This window comes from Eulemur rufifrons, chromosome 18 (assembly GCF_041146395.1).
Source record: "Eulemur rufifrons isolate Redbay chromosome 18, OSU_ERuf_1, whole genome shotgun sequence".
NCBI classification, from domain to species: Eukaryota; Metazoa; Chordata; class Mammalia; order Primates; family Lemuridae; genus Eulemur; species Eulemur rufifrons.
In genome coordinates, this window is record NC_091000.1 from 18,346,869 (window position 1) to 18,363,316 (window position 16,448).

The 16,448-nt window shown below is 35.3% G+C and overlaps 1 protein-coding gene across 1 annotated transcript in view; it reads right to left on the bottom strand.

Annotated features, from left to right (window-relative positions):
- Positions 1–2,783: 2,783 nt before the first annotated feature.
- ANKRD50 (ankyrin repeat domain containing 50) overlaps positions 2,784–16,448 on the bottom strand; it is a 38,595-nt gene continuing 24,930 nt past the window's right edge. The window contains exons 2-4 of the mRNA XM_069493183.1: positions 14,087–14,316; positions 6,133–9,683; positions 2,784–4,653 (exon numbers count right to left, since the gene is read on the bottom strand). Of these exons, the coding sequence (XP_069349284.1) occupies positions 6,136–9,683; positions 14,087–14,316 (3,778 nt within the window). The 3' untranslated portion in view covers positions 2,784–4,653; positions 6,133–6,135. The remainder of the gene's footprint in view (positions 4,654–6,132; positions 9,684–14,086; positions 14,317–16,448) is intronic.

The window sequence follows — 16,448 nt, forward strand, 5'->3', positions numbered from 1 at the left end:
TTTAACCTAATACACTGAGAAACCCTAAAACAATATTCCATTTGCCAAAATGGTATATTTACCAAGCATAAAGCATTTTTGTAGTTGGCAGAATCATAGGTCTAGAGAATCCTTTGAGCTAGCATTTGGAAATTTCTTTATCTGTAAAGATAAAGCTGCTTTTCTTTCCTAGCAAGACAGTACAGCACAGGGATGAGGGATATAGGTCCTAGAGCTAGGCTGCTACGGTTCAGTCCCAGACTTTTGACTCATTCATCCACTGTGTTCTTGAGCAAATTGCTTAAAATTTCCCAGAAATCCAGCAATATAATCCTTCAATGTGTATCTCACCACTGTTACAGTAGGCCCTCTGTATCTGTGGGTTCACATCCGCAAATTCTACCGACCACAGATCAAAGATACAGTATTCATGGGACGCAGAACTCACAGATACTGAGAGCTGACTGGGGGACTGGAGCATCCACGGATTTCTGTATCCATGGGGGTCCTGGAACCAATCCTCCAGGGATACAGAGGAATTACTGTGGTTGGAATCCTTTCAACTGCTAGGACAAAGGAGTGAAAACATCAGTCATTGCCAAGTTCTCACAGTGTGTTTCCTTGGACCACCAGCTAGAACACTCCATGTTTATTTAGCCAATCGGTCTGTTTTAAAATTCTTCTGTTTGCATTTGTGTTTAAACATTTTGTCATGTTATTAAAATTTTAGAATAAGATTTTTATTAATCCAACAGATTTATAAAGAATATAATTAAGGGAATTACTGCAGAACACTATAATCATCGCTACAAAGGATACCTTGGCCTTTTTAGAAACCTCTCTTTGGAGTAATAGGATAGTTGTCCCTCAGTGTCCGGGGAGAGATTGTTTCCAGGTCCCCCTTCAGATACCAAAGTCCCCAGACACTCAAGTCCCTTATGTAAAATGGCATAGTAATCGTATACAACCTATGCATATCTTCCCATATGCTTTAATCATCTCTGTTACTTATAATACCTAACACCTGCCTTCCCATCACTTTATTCACGTGGATTCAACATAGTACTTGGCATGCAGCACATTCAAGTTTTGCTTTTTGGAACTTTGTGGAAATTTTTTTCCTGTTCAGTCCTCATTTGGTTGAAATCCAGGGATGCTGAACCCACAGATATGGACGGCTGGTGTGTGTGTGTGTGCGTGTGTGTGTGTACTGGTATGTGTATTGTGTTCTGTTGGGGGAAACAGAAGGTCATGAAGAAGTGACTCAAGTTTACTGAGCGAAGACACAAATTTTATTTAGAAAATGACCATGTTTGCAATAAAACCCCAAAATATCCAACATAAGATGCCCATGATATTCTGATGATCAAGGAACAAACACACATGTACACAATTTATTGGATTACTGCAACTCTCAGAAGCAAGGGGGAAAAAAAGAACATTAAGTCCTTATAGAAGGTTGAGGAAGATATAAAGGCTAAATCTTTTTGTTTTTCTACCTTCCTTTGGACAGTGTTATATATATATTTTTTCTTTGTAAAATGTTTCCAAATTCGTTTGCTCAGTATTTTAAAATAACTTAAAACAACTAACAGTTGTCTTTATTATAAATGTATCATGCATGTTCTACTGGTTCAAGGATAAAATTAAAACAAGATATCCTCTGTAAAGCAAATATATTTATTATGCACTTTCATATACATAGGGATTTTTGTGTAATATAATACAAGGAATAAAATAAAACTTTTACAATGTGAAATTCAATGTACATTTTAGGCTATTTACATACCCCAAACCAAGGGAAAAATAAAAAGAAAGCATTTGTCTGCAACTACATTTGCTGAGAAGGGTAAATGATGGACATTAAGCAAAACACACATTTGCATAGCCAAAACAATATTGAGAAAAGTATTTACTCCTGTTTTTTAAGTAGTGAACTATTTTTGGTGAGGATTCCAGTGGGGGTGAGAATGAAGGACAAAAAAATACTGGCTGTACTTTGCAGTACACACTTATTTCTGGTCAATTTTCCTTCTAAAACCTTTCCTAGAAACATTCAGGCTTTTATTTTTCATTACTGTATTTGTATCACTTTCCTTATCAAATCATGACTTTTAGGGAGTGGGTACAGATGGAACGTTATAAAACTGTTATAAGCACATGGCATCATAGTTGTATACTGTCAACAGCTAATTTACAAAATTTAAACATTTTAATTTCAAAAATAGCTATTAAGGAGTTTTATATTTGGGGGAATATTATTTTTTAATGGAGCAGTTCATTTTAAGTTATGGTATTTAAATTCCCCATAGAAACAAATAAGCTAAGCAGGGCATCTCCAGCACCCTTTTCATCCTTATCCTAACTGAAAGTCACCTATGTTCTATTCCAAAACATAATTTATATAAAAACATCCGGAGGAATACTTACTTTTGAAAATCATATTTTTCCAATAAGTTCTCTTCCTACCAAGTGTTTCAAGTGTATATAGCATGAATATGAAAACATTTAGCTCTTTGAAAAACATAAATCCCTTATGTAATGAGTCATATCTTTGCCCTTTGGCCACAAGGTGCACTTTTGTAAAAACAATAAAATTAAATAAATACAATTTCAATAATTCAAGGTTAATAGAAAAACTGGCAGCTTTCAGGGTTCTCTTTCTAAAGAAAAATACACATAATAAGAAATTAGAGCTTCATCCTCTATAGTAATGTAAATGTGTACTATATTTGAGACATGAGTAAAGTTGGTTCTAATAGTATGTGTTCATATTTATTAATAGAATCATTAACACTTTTAAGGCTACTTTGCAAGAGTCCTATTAAGTGTATTTAATAAATGTCCCATAGGGACAAGAATTCAATACTTGAAACATTCACATTTGAGTTATTAATATTGCCTTGTCATCTTAATATTGATTTGAACTTATCGACTTATCTCCTAGTCCTCATTATGACTTACAGATGACAGACAAAATGAGTTTTGCTGACTTTAAAAAACAAAAGCAAGAAAAGCCTTACAATAAGATTCAAGTGAAGCATTTATCATAACCAATTACACATTTCTATTTCCATGAACAACGCACCACGTGTCCTTTATATATGAAGATAACATTACTGACTTTTGTTACTAGGACATATTCTAAAGGTTTTTTTTTCTAGAAGTAGCAATGGTTTTGTGCTGAATCTCCAAATTCTCTTTCCTTATTCCTCCTTATCAACGGCACATGAAAAGAACAGAATTTCTCAGTTCTGTAAGATTAACAGGGCTCATTATAAGATCAAATCCATAACCTTGGCTTCTAAACCATTATGCCAACCTTTCCAGAATATACACATGACCCATCTAAGAGAGCTCCACTGGTTTAAAGTACATCCAGGAGGTCAAGGCTGTAAGTCGCATGCTTACTTGAACCTATTTTACTTTCCTTGGCCACAGACTTCTCCCTTAACCCTGGCATCCAGCCCTCCTGCATGTAATTGTCTGAAGAAGAAAACAGGAAAGAGTATGTGGATAGAAAAGTGCAAATCCATCACTATTATTTATCAAATTATAATTAAAAAGTATGCATGTGCTATGACTGATGAATTTGTGGTGTCATCTGGGAAGGGCAGCCCATATTACATTCATCAAGAATATTTATCCAACTAAACCATTAAAATTAATCCAATTGATTTTGAGTGAGGCTATATGGGTCATGCAGTGATTTACAAAATAGAAAGAGCTGAGAGAAAAGCCAGCATTAACATTTACACTGGGATATTATAGTTCATTTGGCTGGAAGGAAGAGAAGCGTAGTCAATGAATTGTTCAGGGATCAAAAATCTACCTGCAGATAGACAGGTGCATTTCCCTCTGCACACACATGCAACTGAGGCATGGCTTTGTCCCTGAGAATTTTCATGCCTCAGGAATGATAGTCTGTTTTTTGGAGGTGGAATGACAAGTGAGTGGAAGGTGAATCTGCGTCTCAGTGGATGAAATAGAACTTTGTTCTGCCTACAGTCTGGTTGTTTGTTTCCATACTTTTAGCCAGAGATGAGGAGGAGAAACTACTTAGAGCAGCTCCCTAAACTATTAGAAAATTTTGTTTTAGTTTGTCAAGAAACCATTTTTTCACCTCAATGTGACATTAACATAGAAACTCATTTTTATCCAATGCTGAAGGTGTAGTGAACATAAAAGAGTTGCAAGATTTACTTTATTGAGCAACATTTTTAAAGATACAAAAAACAGGCCATACGCTACAATGCAAATGTGACTGAAACAGTATGCTTAAGTTTCTTTTGTCTCAAAAAGAAAAAAATAAATACAAGAAACACTGCCTTTTCATATATATTTGAGCATGGCACATGCACATTTATCAAATCTTAACTTAGAATACTTTAACCAAAATTTTTTTTTAGCTTTTATCAGGGAACTGCATTTTTAAAAAGTGCTTATTCTTGTGTAGTGAATACAAAGCACACGAAATGAAAGTTTTTAAGCACAGAGGGTTACACTGAGAAGGCAGCCTTACTATTTAGGCACATTACAGTAATTAAGGTAACTGTACTGTAGATATCACATTCTTCTTTTTTTTTTCAGCAAATCAACAGGCATTTTATGTTTTCATCCAGTAGCTGAAGAACCACTCCAATCACAATGTCTTCTGTTTCACAGAATAGGAAACTAATGCAAAAGTTAAAAAAAAAAAAGAATTAATTTCTACATTAAGCTTATTATCTAACTGCGGTTTTAAGACTTTATATGAGAATACATATATCTCTGTATATCCTTATATGTATATATTTATCATGTAAAGCACAAAGTAGCTTTGTCAATTAGAGATCCATTATTTAACTTATAAGCCACTTTTAAAATTCCACAGACTATTTACCTTAATTCATGCGTTTTATTGCTTAATATACATTTGTACTTTGCCTTTACAAAAGAAACCATAGAGTTGGAGGGTTGTACCATCAGAACTAAATATTTTTAAAATACACCACAGTAAAGAATAATAGAAATTATTTTTGAATGACATTTGACTGGTTGCCCACAGATTCACATTATTAGAAGATACAGGGAATTTATTTATAATAATGTTTCACTTATCATCCCTAAAATATATCCCCAAAGACAAAAGAAGCAAAAGAAGGAGATTTCAGTTTGCTTTAAAAAAAGAGTACAATTGTGTTAGAGGAAAAATATGATTAAGCAAAGTAGGATAAATACAGTTGTAATACAAGCTAGCAAGATTCCTAATGAAATCTTCCAATTAATATAGGAAATGTGCTTCTGGAGAAGTATGCAAAATATAAAAACTATGTACCTATCTATTTTTCCCATTAATCCCCTTTATATAATTGTGAAGCATCCTTTGTAGTAGGGAGAAGAAAAGATATTTTTATTTAAAAAATACGACTATTTTATTTAAATAAAATGGGCCTAAATACCCATCTTGCTAATACATCCATTTACCATCTTTCATACCTACACCTGTTGTGTGAAAACAATGCTTGGAAGATTAAGAGATCTGTAATAATAAAAATTACCTTCTACTGATTAAATCTTCTCTTTGTTCTGGGTGAAAAGGAATGAAATTAACACTTACTAACTAATAAGTGCTACATATACTATTTTATTCAAATCAAAGAGATGAGTATTACAGAAGTAGCCCCTCCCTCTGTCACCATCAAAGATCTTCTAGGAGGGGGAAATGACTGAATAGAAAGAATTCTTAATCTGGGGTCCATAAATAGTATATTCATTCATTCACTTATTCAACAAATTTTTACTGAGAAACTACCATAGGTCCAAGCACGATTCCAAGTACATACAATACAACAGTGAATAAAACAGATAAAAGTCCCTACCCTCACAAAACTTACATTTTGTTGGGGGGAGACAAAGATTAAATATAATAAAACATATAAAGTATGTTAAATAAGTGCTTTTGATAACATAAAGCAGGAAAGGGGAAAAGGGAGTGCCAGAGGTGAGAGAAGTCACATGTAAAAGGGTGATAAGGAAGGTCTGGCTGAGAAGACATTTGAGTAGAGATTAGAAGATGAGGGAATCGGCCACATGAATATTAGGAAAAAGAGCATTTCAAACAGAGGGAACTATACTTTTCATTTTTATTCTTCATGTTGATGAAATAATTACCTTTTATAATGGTGTTTCCTTTTTATAGTTGAAGCTAGGGTCAGAGCCCTCAATCTGAAGCTTCAGGGCTTGTTTAAGGCTTAATTCTGTCTCCGAGGAAGGATACCCCTCTAATACTTCCTGATGCCCTCTATCTTGTATTGTTCTCGGGACTGAAACCCTACCAAGAAAAACCTGGTTGCTTTGCAGATGATAATTTGGATTTGTCATTATTCCATTTCTCTTCTTCTGTTCCCCACTTTGTTGATGAATAAGAAACTGCTGTTGAGATCGACCAATTTCCTGCTGAGCTGAAGGTATCGTAATTTTGCACTGAGATTCTGCTGGCATTTGTTTAGGTTGTGCACTGGTCCCAGATTTGGCTGTAGGTCCTCTTTTATCAAACTGAGTCATTTCATATTCTAAAACCTTTGGCTGCGAAGAATTACTTTGTTTAGCTTTTTTCCCAGCTGATCCAGATTTGGTGGAATTTTCTGATTTACCCCCTTTATTTGCTTTAGCTGACTTCAAACTGGGCTTTACTTGGCTCCACTCAAACTCACTACTTGGTGAATTATGACTCTGTCCTAAAGACTGTGTTGTGGAAGACGGGGAAACAATTGACTGTCGACTTCTACTGCGTGGCAATGAATGCTGCTGAATTTGTTCTGTGAATGACAAGTTATGAAAACTATCAATTGGCACTGTCTGAGCCGTTGCTGTAGATGAAGTAGTTCTCAAAGATGAATTTTTTGAGCTTTTCAGGGAATTATTTGACAGTGATGACTTCTGCCGATCAACTGTAGAATCTGGAGACTCCGAAGGAGAACTAAACGCGTGCGCTGGCCCGTTAGGCAAACCACGTAGTGAAGGCTGCGCATCCCCCCCGCCAGTACTACCAGAGCTATTTGATTTAATTGTTAATGATTGCATTTTTGAAGACACTGACTGTAGAGGTTTTTGCTCCATTGTGTGAACAGGAGATGGGGAACAGCCATTCAAACTAGATGCACCATATTTTTCTAATAATTTGATTATTTGAGAATGTCCATTTTTGGCTGCAACACGCATAGCAGTGCGCCCAAATTGATCAGCATGGTTTGGGTCAGCACTGTGCTCTAACAAAACCTGCACAACATCAATGTGCCCTTCCTGGGCTGCAATACAGAGTGCAGTTGCACCTTGGTTACATGTATGGTCAACTACGGCACCATGCTCAATCAGAAGCTGAACCACTTTTACATGGCCCTGCCAGGCCGCAGACTGCAAAGCAGAGCGCTTTTCATTGTCTGCAGCATTGACATCGGCGTGGTAGGCTATCAGAACCTGCACCATTTCCATGTGGCCTTGCCAGCAGGAAACATGAAGTGCTGTCCTTCCTTCAGCATCACTTGCTTCCACATTTGCACCATTTTCTAAAAAATATTCAGCCATTGTAAGTTGGTTTTCTAAGGCCAAGATATAAAGTGTGGGCCTACCATCAGCATCTTTGTAGTTCACATCAGACCCATGGCTAAAAAGCAATTCAACAATGTCCCTGTGTCCTTCTAATGCAGCAACCCGCAGTGCATTTCTTCCATCATAACCTCTTTGATCAATGTTGGATTTGTTTTCCAATAATATTTGAACACAATCATAATGACCCTCCTGGGAAGCTAATATGAAAGGAATTCGTCCATCGTTGTCAATCTCATTTGTTCTAGCACCTTGTTCAATAAGTGCTTCACATATTAATCTGTGACCTTCAAAAGCTGCCATGTGCAAAGGTGTCCATCCAGCATCATCTCTGTGATTTTCATCTAACCCTCTATCTAGCAGAGTGCGTACCACCTCAACATTTCCTTGTGCTGAAGCTATGCTGAGGACTGTCCTGCCTTCACTATCAATACTATCCACAGCTGCACCCCAGAACAAAAGTGTATTTACAACCGAGGCATGACCCATAGAGGCTGCGGCTAAGAGGGGTGTACGGCCATTATTATCAGTATGATCTACATCTGCTCCCCCTTCTAGAAGCAAGTCAACCACATCAACATGTCCTTCATAGGCAGCTACCAGGAGTGGAGTCATGCCATCTTTATCACAATGATCTACTTCAGCACCTCGATCAATTAAAAGGCTGACAACTGATGCATGCCCTTTACTCGCAGGCACACAAAGTGCAGCTACAGAGAGTGCAGTCCGGCCATCGACATCCTCATGATTTACTTCTGCTCCATGGTCCAGTAGGTGTTCCACGATCTCTCTGTGCCCCATGTAAGCTGCTGCTATCAAAGCAGTTCTACCTTCATTATCAGCTTTGTTCACTTCAGCACCATGTTGTAGCAAATTCAATACAATATCCTCATGTCCGCCCCATGCTGCTGCTCTTAGAGCTGTTCGGCTATCAGCATCTGCACAATCCACTTTTACGCCAGCATAAAGTAGTGCAGAAACTACCTCAGTATGGCCACCCCAGGCAGCAGATCTTAATGCTGTCCAACCATCTTGATCAGTATGATTAATATTTGCTCCACACCCAATCAAACAATTAACCACCTTGGTATGTCCCTGTCTAGCAGCTAGGGTGAGTGGTGTATGTCCATGAGCATCTTCTATCTCTAAGTCTGCTCCCCTAGAAACAAGTAAATTCACTACATCAAGACTGCCACTGTATGCGGCATTAGCCAATAATGTTCTCCCGTTTGAATCACATTGATTTACTGAAGCTCCATTATCTAATAATGTCCGAATGGAATCCTCTCTTTCTAAGGCTTGTCGTACTATGCATGATGTGCGATCATCTTCACTGTTGACGTGAGCACCAGCTTTAACCAACAGCTGTAGCACTTCTTGTTCCTTGGGTATTAAAGTAGACAGGGAGTCTCTAACAGGTGTACCATTCCATATCATCCACAGAGCTAACTCAGCTGTCTCTAATTGCAAGTTTGAATTAATTAAGTGCAATGCAAATTCTTGTGCTTCCAATGGTGTTAAATTCTTGGCTTGACAGGTATAACTCATGGCCAACATTCTGTGTCCTTCTGCTGCATTACATAAATACTTCTGAGTGCAGTGTTTCACATCCAGAAGCCACTCTGCAAAACTATAGTGAAACAGTATTTTAGTATTTCCTAGTCCATCAACAAGAAGTTTGGAGAGGACATCTAACTTCCGTTGAAAGTCTTCCAAGGTTAATGACATGTTTTTGGTCCATACTGCATGATATAATTCTGTTATGGTCAAAGGTCGGCAGGCTGCAAGAATCACATTCAAAATAGGCTGAACCTTTGCAAACTGTTTTCTTACAAAAAGTCTTTGGCATAGCCAGAGATATAGACCATTTAGAGTTCCTGGGATGTCACGAATCTCTCTTAACATGATAAAGTTTTCTACAACTCCATCTAGAACTCGTTCTAGGTAAAGAAAGCATCCACTGCTTTTAATGTGCAGTTGATTTAACATCTCTGCAGTTTCTTTTGTGAGGTGTTGTCGCAAAGCTTCTTCTTGATCTAAACGATGAAGAATGTACTGTTGAACATCTTTGACAATATAGGCCTTCCGAAGGTCATCTAAACTTATTTTTCGAAAACCTAGAGAAAATACAAAAAAGTAGATGTCATCAGTTGAAAAAGATTATAGAAGTTGCCGTATCTTCGAAGAGAATGTCTTCAACATATAAGAAACTAATAAACAAATTAATAAATTAATAAGTACTAATAAACAAATCAATGAATACCTATTAGTATTTAAATCATTTTCTTTTCTTTCTGTAAAAACACATTGAAGGCAGAAAAATGACTTCATTTTCCTATCTACAAATGGAACTATTTCTTATTCTTTTAGTGGCTCAGTGCCGCTCCTCCACTCCATTGTAAGAGGTACTAACTAAGCATTAGGCAATCTTACATATCCATGAAAGTACCTTATTAAGATTTTCTGAACTCCTAAATGATTAGGAAAAAAAATCACAGGACACATAACAAGTAAGGTCTATTTTTACAAGATAATCTTTTTCATATGAATAATTGATTCATATGAATCAATTATTTCTACCTATACAATTAAATGTATATTAGCCCTAATTATGGAATTGAATATTTACATCCAATTAGAATATCCCCTGTCGCTGCCTTTAAAGAATATTATTTTACATGTTATCAAATTAAAATAATGAAATTTTAGACTGTCATTAAAGAACTTGAACCAATTAAAATGCAACTTGTTCAAATTGTGGTCACAAAATTTCAGCATTATAAAATAAAGCAACTTAATAAAATTCAAACCAACCTAAAAATATACTAGTCACACCTATTTGAAACTCACTTAAGTTCTTTAAAGGGAACCCTAATTTCATTCTCTGAAGGGAGATGACATCATGATGTTAGGCATGAATTTATTAGACAATTGTGTATTCATCTTCCAAAACAAAAACCTGCTGAGTGAATGAATTCAACAAGGCAATAAGGAGACCAGGTTTGCATTTTGAAGGACCATTCTGACGTTACCAAAGAAGAAGAACTGGAGCAAGTCAAGACTAGAGGCACAACCTTTCAAAGAGGCTGTCAGAAACTCTTGCTAAGAATCGCTAAGGGCCTGGACAGCCATGGCAGCAGCAGCGGCAGCAAAGATAAATATAAATGATGGATTTGGGAATTATTAAGAAGAGTGAGATTATACAGAGTCTGATGAATGTGGAGAAGAAAAGCGAGAGGAAGGAGTCAAAGCTGACATTAACTTCTGGCTTTGCCAAAAGGATTGAAAAAGGTTTGTAGAAAAAGCTGACAAATTCAACTTTGGGATAATAAGGTTGAAGACGTAGAGGAAAAGGACAAATTTATTGAAAAAAGCAACCACTGAGAATGAAACATGAAGAAATAACAAATTTACATAGCCCTAAATCTATATAAAAATGGACTCTTATATACACACACACACTTGATTGATTATTAAATCCTCAACAGAAATAATTTCAAAAGATACATTTCAATTATGGAAACAGACACTGCGGACCTAAGGAGGGTATAATTTGCAGCAATCAACATTTACTAATGATTTGAGATGGCTTGTTTCGCATCCTTTTTCTGTGTGTCCATTTGTTTTTGGCTTTATAAATTCATTAAAGCAATTTAAGTCAGAAAAGGAAAACACCTGGTATGTTGCTAATAAAATAGTTATTTAAAACTAGTGCTATCTTACCTCACACAGTGTTTTAAAGTTGCCACAGTAATGCTGATGTACTGATTGATTTACTTGAAAGATCATATAAACCAATATGAATAAACATCTATAATTTAAATGTAAGTACTAAGATCTCATGATTGAAACTTGAGATAAGCCTTAGGGATTTCCTTTATAGCAACGCAAAATGGGCTAATATAGACATACAGAAGGAAAATTGAAAAATCTAGAAAAAACTTGAATAAATGAAGAAATATGCTATGTTCATGGGTAGAAAGAAAGCACATTTTAAATGTCTAATTTTATCTAACTTCAATTAAAATTTAAAAATCTCAATTTTTTTGGTTTTTATCATTGATAGTTATAATTTTAAAATATGCTATTTAAGTCAATCTAGAGGAATAAAGGTAAAAATATACAATTTAGAATAATAATGTTGATGGAAAAGAAGGCTAGGAAGTAACTGTACAAGAAAATTACAAAAATTAAACCAACATGTGGACAGATAGTTTAGTAGAACAGAGGAATAGTTTAGAAACAGATCAATAACACACAGACATACATATATGCACACATACCTAAACTTAATGTATGATAAGAGGAACATCACTATATATGTAATATATTAATAACATATATATCATATATATACATTAATAACTTTAGCAATATCTTCAAATTCTTACCCCCAAATTCCAAATCTACCATCAACAGAGATGTGGTCAAATGTTTATATACAGCCCAGCACTTTTAATAATTAATAACATCTCAAGGGAAGGAACAGGGTAAGGGAATCTGGTTCCTCCTGATTACTGGTTGTTAGTTTTTCCACTAAAACATGGCTCAAAGAAAATACAAATTCATTTACTTGCAAATAACAGAATGATAGCTTTGTTTTAAGCTCTGTTCTGGATTCTAGGGAGATAACAAGAGTTGACAAGATGGGAAAAATTTCTATTCTCATGGAGGCTAGCTATACCCTAGCAGAGGAGACAAACTAGCGAGTAAATAAATAAAATAAAAACACATTTTAAACACTAGTAAGACATATGAAGAAAATAAAACCAATTAAAGAGAGAATGTGTATGATTAAGTAGTTGGAGAGAGAAAACTGTAACTAGAACAAAAAACACAGTCAGAAGGCTGCAGGTGATTGATATTTGAGCAGAGATCTAAATGGGAAGACAGTAAGCAGTTCAAGGAAAGAGAATTCCAGTCAGAAGGACATCAAGTGCAAGACCTTAAAGTGAAAAAAATATCTGAAAATACCAAACGCTCACTGATGAAAATGTAGAAGAGAAATGGGAAATCTGTTATGTTGTAGGTAGGAGCACAAATTATTTCAAGCACACTAGCTAGTAATTTGGCAAAATTAACTAAAGCTCAAAATGTACATACTCTATAACCCAGCAATTCTAAGTCTAGGTTTATAAGGTAAAACTTTAGCACATATGCACAAGAAAACATGGGCAAACATGTTCATGAAGTATTTTTCAAAAGAGCAGAAAACTGAAAATGATCTAAATGCTCATCACTAGGATAATGGAAAATAGCTTTATTCATGGGGAGGAACACTATCTAGCAGTTAAAAACAATGAACTCGATTTATAAGCAGCAATAGGTATAGGGCTCAAAAATAATGTTTGTTAAAAACAGAATAAAATGATAATAATAGTAACAATATATTTATGAAGCACTTTCTATGTATTAGGTATTGTCCCAAGTGCTTCATATGTAACTTGTTATTTAATCCCCATTTTACAGATCAATAAACTGAGGCAGAGAGGATATAAGCTACATAAGGTCAAAAAGCTAGTGAGTGGTAAAAGCTAAGATGGTATATGTAGTGTTTCATTTATGCAAACTATAAAAATATATAGTATATAAATATGAATTCATAGCATATAAAATAAGCTAATGATACTAGTTTTCTCTAATGAGGAAAAGAAAGGAATGGGTGACATAGACCAAAAGGGGCTTAGACTTTACCTATGCGTGGCACGTTAAGTGCCACCTAAGTGTTAGCTATTGTCATTTTAACCCCCAAACTTTTACCAACTATATTCTTACCAATAAAAACAAAAAAGAATACTATACATGGAAACCAAAAGTGCTGCCATTCGTAGCAAAGGAGTCTAAGAGACAAACTGATGGAGGGAATAAAGCTGGTTACAGAAAATCATTTCAACAAATTCATAAAGTTTCACCATACTGGAAAATATATAGAACTACTTAAAAGTGATACGGCTAATTAACTATTAATTAATATCTCTCCAATTACATGACAAATACTAATATAGGTACTTATTTTATGCTCCTTTTATTTCCTATGGGACAAAGAAGAATGCTTTACATAATCTAATAGGACTAACTACAACTTCAGTATAGTAGTAAAAAAAAGCAAGGTAAGAAACAAGGAAAAGAAAAAAACTGATATGTACTTTTATGTATTACAGAGACTATAATCTCACACATCAGAAAAGTGTTAAAAAAGGATATATTTCAAGAGATATCCTAAAGGGCGGTTAACTCTAGTCTCTGTCCTCTTATACCAAGAAAAACACATAGAGTAACTGCCACTGACTTCAAACAAACCAACCAAAAAACAAAAATATTATTCACTAGTCTTAACATGCTAAGTTTAGCTAGAAGAAATATAAACTGATCATGAAACAATAGCATAATAAATGCAGCCCCATAGATACATAGCAGCAAATATCCAGATCTTCAACTACATACTTTCCTCTAAGAAAGAAACACATACTTAGTTCATCATGAAAAACATTTGACAACAACAGTAAGTAATTATGCTTACCAGTAAACATTTTAGTAACAGCCTTACTCTGCTTTCGGGCAGAACAGAGAAGCAACAGCCATGGTGGGAAGAACTCATGGTGTCCGGCTAAAAGCTCTGCAACAGTCCCAGATAAGCTGGTAGATGTTTGTTCACCCTCAGCAATGTTACACCCTTCATCAACAGAATCAACAAGCAGGTACAGGCTTTGCTGAGGAGGCTTCATTCCCAAAAGAGGGAGCAGAACACACCTGAAAAACACAGCCACATGAGCATTTTGAATGTTAATGGCTATGATACTCAGATTTATTATTCAAACGTTAGATCAATAATTGTAAACATCTTAAGAATAAAATAAATTAAGGTATTAGAACAAAAATGTTACATAAGTGTCAATTTCCTACTTTAACTAGATTATTGGTCCTAACAACAGTATTTTCCACATAAAGTGTGTATGTGTGTGTATGTTAGTGATTCGGCATAATTAGGAAGGGCAGTAGGAACTGAAGGAGACTAGATTTCAATATTCCCCTTCAGATTTTTGAGTTAGTAATAAAAAGTTTCAATTATGACAAGGTAAAAATATGGTGCAGAGGAAACAAAACAAACTTTGGGGATCACCTTAATAAAAAGAAAAATATCCAGAGTTCTACAGAATTTAGAAGTGTTTTACCATTATTTTTTCTCACAACATTACTGCACTTTATACTAGCTTGTCATCCGCAAATTTTATTTTAAAAGACTGAATATATCCCATTTGATATATTTTCAAATACCAAAGTAAAGAATACATTATAAGGTTTTACTCCATTGATTAATGTATTTCATACTCATATAATTTAGATTGCAGTTGAATGTAACTTTTTCATAAATAAAACATGGCTCATTCATTTTCAACAAATATTTACATGTGTGCCATGTGGTCAGTAAGGTGGTGAGCAGATACAACAGAGAAGAGGACGTAATCCATACAGTTATGGACACCAGAAGCTAACAAATAACATTTTCTAAAATTCTCTTCATCTTTCAATCCCATAGCCACCAACATCCAATTTATCACCATGCAACAATCACTACTTCTTTCTCAAAATCTCTCAAATCCATCTCAGTCTGTAATATCATCATCCTAGCCCAAACTACCTTCATCTCTTTCACCTGGGCCACCGTAACAACCCACATGCCTCCAACTACTCCCCTTCAGTGAGTTTCTGCTGCTGCCAGAGTCACCTTTTCAAGTGTTACTGCAGCCACGCTAGCCTTCTTTCAGTGACCCTTCCGAGACACAGTTACACAAGGGCCTTTTCATTTGTATTTTTTTCTGCCTGGGATGCACTTCCCTTCTCTTTTTATGTAGTTACCTCCTCCTTAATTTTAAATTTTAAGTTTGAGAGTCAATTTCTCAAGGTCAAATCTCTATTTATATGTTTTTATACTATCAAATATAGTAGTTCTTTTTCACTGCCCTACCAATTTTATAATTTTGTAATTATTTAATGTCATTAATTTTATTAATTTTTTTAGCTATAAGTATCAAGAACAGAGACTAAATTGGTTTTGCTCATCAGTGTACCCCCAGAACCTAGCATAGTAACCACAGTAGGTCCTAAATAAAGACTTGACATTGTTGCTATCTAGAATGGAAAACAAATAACTCCAATGCAGTGTGCTCCGTGCTATGATAAAATGCAGTAAAATTACTAACAAGGTAAACAAGAAATGATCAACTCAAGTGAAATAGGCAAGGCACAGAGTGTAGAGAAATATTCAAATAGTGGGTGCTCAACATGAACTAAGTGTTGAAGAACCAATTACAACTCTCTAGGAAGACAAAAGGAAAGATGGGGCAATCCTGGCGAGGCAACACAACATGCTGAATTTGGGAAAACCTACTCTACTGTACCTTATGGATATATCTTGTCTGCTATGAGAACAATGATAGTTGATGAAAACCCATAAAACAGTCATACTACAGTATGGCATAATCAGTGCCACTTCAGAGGTAGTACACAGGCTTGTGATGTATATAGGAAGCCAAACTAACCTACTTTTGATAGGGAAGGTGTGGGAGAAAAGTCAGATAACTTAGGAATTGAGGTTGGTAAGGTAATGAATGAGCCAGAAGATTAGGAGAAAGAGCTAGGGGTAGGGGAGGACACACAAGAAAAACAATCTAGTTGAGACAATGGCACATACAAAGGCTTGGAAAAGAGAAAGACCAGTGAACAAAGAAAATATGGAAGAAAAGAATTATGAAAATGAGTAAATATTGGGCTTTGTAAGCTTTATTATGAAATTTGGGCTTTGTCTTAAGGGTACTAAGGAGCCACTGATGTATTTTAAGCAGAAAACTGGCATGTTTATATTTTTGTTTAGAAAGATAGCT